Genomic DNA, 5,667 nt, shown 5'->3' on the forward strand with positions numbered 1-5,667 from the left:
CAAAAAGTGGATGGAAATGGATTGAAAACAACTTGAAAGTCTTGGCCCTAACTCCAACTTCCCAAAGCCACGTGTTTACATGTTGGCTCGACTTCAAACTTAGGCTAGGGACCTCAGGGAGTTGTGTAGTTACATCTAGACCATCCAAAACCTTGTAACTCGAACAAAGGGTTATCGGAGAACTAGGGTTTAGAATCATTTTAGAACTAGGGTTATCCGAGTTACTCCAAGTTAGAACTCAAACCTCAATCATTTTAGAATCGGGTCGTACAGATGAACTCGTGGTGCTGAGAAGAGTATGATGGTGGTGCTTTGAGGTCCGGTCCATGAGGTTTGATGATGATGTTTGTGTTGCAGAGAGAAGAGAAAGGCTCGGCATGAAGGAAAGAGAGAGAGAGAGGGGGGGGGAAAAACTTTTGATTGGATAGAAATGAGGTCTCTAATTGGGTGAGAAGAAATGGGGGAAAAGCTGATTGGCGGTGAGATAAGGTCACGGGACCTGATTTTTAAAGAGAGAAAGTGATAAGATTTTGTATAATTCAAGGTACACGAAATCTGTCTCGTTTTCAAAAAAAGTATTTCCTACACTAAATTATTAGCACACACGTGTCCAATTCTATCCATTGTTAACGTACTTTAACTAAATGTAACTTTTTCGTTACAAGTCCAATTCGGGTCTACCTCGCCCTCATATATTCGTAACAGCGAGTACTATTTAATTACGATGATAGGAAAAATAAATTAAAAGTTGAATGACTATCCACGTCTAGTTCTACTTTGCCAATAAGCGCATAATTGTCATATTACATACTCGGGAAGGAAGTTTACATAGAAAATTAGGGATAGGTAGTCACAACCTACCCCCCTTAAGAAAATTTTGTCCCCGAAATTTCGACACTACTGAGGATCATAGTTAAAGAATAAACGTGGATAAAGGTCTCACACATGCTCCTCTATCTCCCAGGTAGCTTCCTCAACATAGTGGTTTCTCCATTAGACTTTCACCATAGGAACGGTTTTGTTTCTGAGAAGTTTCCCTTTCTAGTTAAGAATCACCACTAGAACTTCATCATAAGTCAAATCTGGATTAATCTCTAACAGCTGTGGAGGAATCACATGTGACGGATCAGAGACGTATCTCCGTAGCATGGACACGTGGAACACATTATGCACTCTTGACAATTCTGGAGGTAGATCAAGTAGGTAGGCAACTTTACCAACTCGCTCAATGATCTGATATGGCCCGATGTAACGAGGGCTTAGCTTTCCTTTCTTCCCGAAATGTACAACACCCTTCCATATTGACAACTTTAAGAAGACCCAATCTCCAACTACATATACTTTGTCAGTCGAATGTCTGTCTGCTATACTCTTTTGTTGATCTTGTGCTGCTTTCAAATTACCCTTTATCACTTGAATATTCTATGTTGTCTCATCTATAATTTCAGGGCCCACCAAAACTCTTTCGCTGACCTCGAACTAACACAACGGTGTACGACAAGGTTTCCCATACAGCGCCTCAAATGGTGATACCAATGCTAGAGTGAAAGTTGTTGTTATAGGCGAATTCTATCAAAGGTAAGGGCTTTGTGCCATTTGTCTCTGAACTATAGGATTGAAGATCTCAAAATGTCTTCCAAAGTCTGAATAATTCCCTCGGATTGTCCATCAGACTGAGGATGATAGGTTGTACTGTAAAGTAATCTCGAACCTAACGTTTCTTGAAAAGCTACCCAAAATTCCGTAGTAAATCTGGGGTCCCAATCAGAAATAATACTAACTAGAACACCATGGCATTTGACAATTTCATAAACGAAAAGATCGGCCAACTGACTTAACGGGTAGTTTGCATGAACAGGTAGGAAATATGCTGACTTGGTAAGCCAATCTACAATTACCCAGATACCGTCATAGCCATTACGCGTACGAGGCAATTTGTACATGAAATCCATTATGATATCATCTTATTTCCACTGAGGTATAGAAAGTGGCTGTAGCAACCCAAATGGATTGTTTCTTTCCACTTTCACCTGCTGACAGACCGGACAAGGACTCATGTACTCAATAATTTCTCTTTTCATTCCTAGCCAATAGTAGAAAGGTCAGATGGTATGATACATTTTAGTACTCCCGGGATGCATCACATAAGCTGAGATATGTGCTTCATTGAGAATTTTTTTCTTTAGTTCTTCCACATTCGGTACATACATTTGATCGCCTTGCATACCATCAAGTCTTCGAATTCTGAGATCTCCCCTATTGCCATTCAACACTACTTGCTTTAACTCCTGGGGTTCTAAGTCATTCATCTGAGCCTCGAGAACACGATAGAAAAAAACTAGTCTGACTTGAAAGTTGGCTAGTAGGGCTCCCTGGTAGTCCACTTCCAAAGTCGCTCCAATAGATCTTAGGTTGGTAAGAAGAGGAACACAACATGCATAAAGAGCATTAAGTCAACCGTGAGATTTCCTGCTAAGAGCATCTACTACAGTATTTGCATAACCAGGGTTATATTCAATAATGCAGTCATAATCGCTGATTAATTCCATCCATCTACGCTACTGGAGATTAAGTTCTTTCTGAGTAAACATATACTTGAGGCTATTATGGTCAGTGAAGATTCGACACATTTCTCCGTAGAGATAGTGCCGCCAAATTTTTAGAGTGAATACAATAGCTGCCAATTCAGGATCATGAGTATGGTAGGTTATTTCATAGGGCTTTAATTGTCGTGAAGCATACACGATCACCTTTCCATGTTGCATTAACACACAGCCCAGACCATTCAAAAAAGCCTCATTGTAGATCTCAAAATTCCCATTGTCATCGGGAAGTGCCAGAAATGTGCATGAGTGAGACAGTACTTCAACTGTTGAAAACTCTGTTCACAATCATCACCCCGTTCAAATTTAACTCATTTCCTGGTCAACTTTGTCAAAGGCAGTGCTATGGCTGAGAAGTCTTTCACAAAGCGTCTATAGTAGCCAACAAGACCAAGAAAGCTCTGTACTTCAGTGACAGTCTGAGGTTGCTCCCAATTTTCCACTATTGCTACCTTCTGAGGATCCATGAGAATACCCTGAGCTGATATCACGTGTCCTAGGAATGACACCTGATCCAGCCATAAATGGCATTTACTAAATTTAGCATACAGTTGATTCTCCCTTAGCTTCTTTAAAACCAAACTTAAATGTCTAACATGGTTGGCCTTGTTCTTAGAATACACCAGAATGTCATCAATGAAGACAATTACGAACCTATCAAGGTACGAACGGAATACTTGATTCATCAGGTCCATAAAAGCTATTGGAGCATTAGTTAACCCGAATGACATCACAAGAAACTCATAATGACCATATCAAGTTCGGAAGGCTGTTTTCAGAACATCATCACTTCTAATCTTCAACTCATAATAACCAGACCTTGGATCGATTTTCGAGAAAGTACAAGCACAACGAAGCTGATAAAAAAGATCATCGATAAGAGGCAACGGATAACGTTTTTTAATTGTCACCTGATTCAATTGTTTGTAATCAATACATAGCCTCAACATTCCGTCTTTCTTCCTCATGAACAAGACTAGAGCTCCCCAAGGGGAAATGCTCGGCTGAATAAACCCCTTATCAACAAGTTCTTGCAATTGGGTATTTAATTCTCTCAACTCCGTAGGAGCCATACGATAAGGAGTTAGAGAAATAGGTCGGTACCTGGAATTAGGTCCATGGTGAACTTTACTTCACGATTCAGTGGTAGGTAAATAATCGGGAAAAACATCAGGAAAGTGTCTGACTACTCGAACACCTTCCACATGAGCAGAAGTATCCTCAGTCATTACTACATGAGCCAAGTAGCCTTGACAACCCTTTCTCAACATTCGCTTCGCCCTCAGGGCAGAGATAACTCCGTGTTTCAAACCACTCCGTTCGCCGACAAAGGTTACAATAGGCATACTTGGTTGATGAAATGTGATAATTTTCTGGCAACAATTCAATATAGCATAATTGTAATCTAACCAATCCATGCCTAAGATAACATCGAAGTCAACAATTTCCAAGGGAACAAGATTTGCTAGCATTACTACATCCTCGATGAGGACAGGACATCCCCTATACTCCCAGCTAACATAGAAAATTTCACCTTTAGGCATAAGAATTCCAAATCATAACCGACGAGAGTGGGGTGAGGTTGAGTCTTTTGAGCAAACATATGGGAAATAAGCGAGTGAGTAGCACCCAAGTTAATTAAAATTCTAGCAAAGTGGCCTAGAACATTCAACGTACGCATGATTAAGTTGGGATTACTCTGAGCATCTTGTATGGTGATGTTGTTGACGTGACCCTGCACTTGCTATCTGCCTCCACAACCTCTGTTTACCTGATTCTGATTGCCACGTCCTTGATTGCCTCAACCTTGGTTGGTTTGGTTTGTCTGCCTGCCCGAGTTGCCACTGGTAAAAGCTACATCGAGATTTTGATACTATCCTCCAGTATACTACTGTGCTCTGCCACCCCAATACGGGGTATAACCTCCCTGGTACTGCTGATAGTCGCCCTAGTAATATGGAACGACAAGTGGGTACTGATACACTCATCTCGGATACTAGGCTATATCGCCCTGATAGTGGAAAACACCCCAATAACCTGTCTGCTGGTAGGTACTAGGTCCTAAAATCTGTCGTAGAGTAACTGCATGTGGTAGTGTAGGAGGCTGATTTTTCTGATTCTGAAGACATTTACTAGATTTATGCCCCATCTAACCGCATGTGTAACATCCATTATTCCCCTCTTATATTCACCGTAGTGGCAATTATTGCACTTGTGACATAACTGAGCACCGGAGTTGTTGGAGTTCTTTTGACTTTGAAAACATGAACTGCCAGTGAAATTGCCTCCCCTTCGAGTTGTATTGGAATTTGAACCCCCGCTAGACGATTTAGAATTGTTATTGCTTCTCTTGAAATTTTGAGTCTTTTGAGGACCAAAAGATGACTGCCCCTTATTGTTATTCTTCTGAGTATCATTATTATCCTTTTCATCATCATCATTATCAAGGCCATTTTCGAAATCTTCAACACGAAGCAAAATCTCAAAGAATTCTTGATAGTGGAGCATGGAGTAGAGGCCGCCAAAGAACGCAGTCGCTTATGAGTCCTCTTCTTAAACTAACGAAACATCTCTTTGGGATTTTCAGCAATAGCAGGACAATAACGAGATAAATCAGTGAACTTCCAGTGATACTCTGTGACTGACATTTTACCCTGCTTCAACTCTGTGAACTTGTCGTTCTTTCGATCTTTGTATTCAGGAGGTGTGAATCTGACCTTAAATAGGCACCCGAAAACATCCCAGCTCATGGCATCCTGGGCAGACAACGGGCGTGACTCCTGAGCCCACCATGACTCTGCTCCTAGAAAAAAGAACCATGTCCCTGTTTCAACCCATCTTTCCGCAGGAAGATTCCCCATGTCGCTGCATAACGCGAAAAGTCTTTTCAACATGGTCAATCCAACCCTTGGATATCTCAGGTCCCTCGTTGCCCAAGAAATTATTTATCTGAAGATGAGATACTGTCTCTAAGGTAGTCCTTTAGGAGGACGAATTGTTGACTGAATGGCTTTGGCGATAGCCTCACCGAGTTGCCCAAAATCAGGAAAGTTTGTCTCGAAAG

General features: G+C 41.2%; 1 protein-coding gene across 1 annotated transcript; it reads right to left on the reverse strand.

The window, feature by feature from the left end:
- Positions 1–3,736: 3,736 nt before the first annotated feature.
- Positions 3,737–5,464, reverse strand: LOC137732872 (uncharacterized). The gene is made up of 4 exons (XM_068472130.1): positions 5,167–5,464; positions 4,758–5,065; positions 4,375–4,457; positions 3,737–4,118 (listed from the first exon to the last, which is right to left on the reverse strand). The coding sequence occupies exons 1-4, from the start codon at positions 5,462–5,464 to the stop codon at positions 3,737–3,739; spliced, it is 1,071 nt and encodes a 356-aa protein (XP_068328231.1).
- Between the last annotated feature and the right edge of the window lie 203 nt (positions 5,465–5,667).

This window comes from Pyrus communis, chromosome 4 (assembly GCF_963583255.1).
Source record: "Pyrus communis chromosome 4, drPyrComm1.1, whole genome shotgun sequence".
NCBI lineage: Eukaryota > Viridiplantae > Streptophyta > Magnoliopsida > Rosales > Rosaceae > Pyrus > Pyrus communis.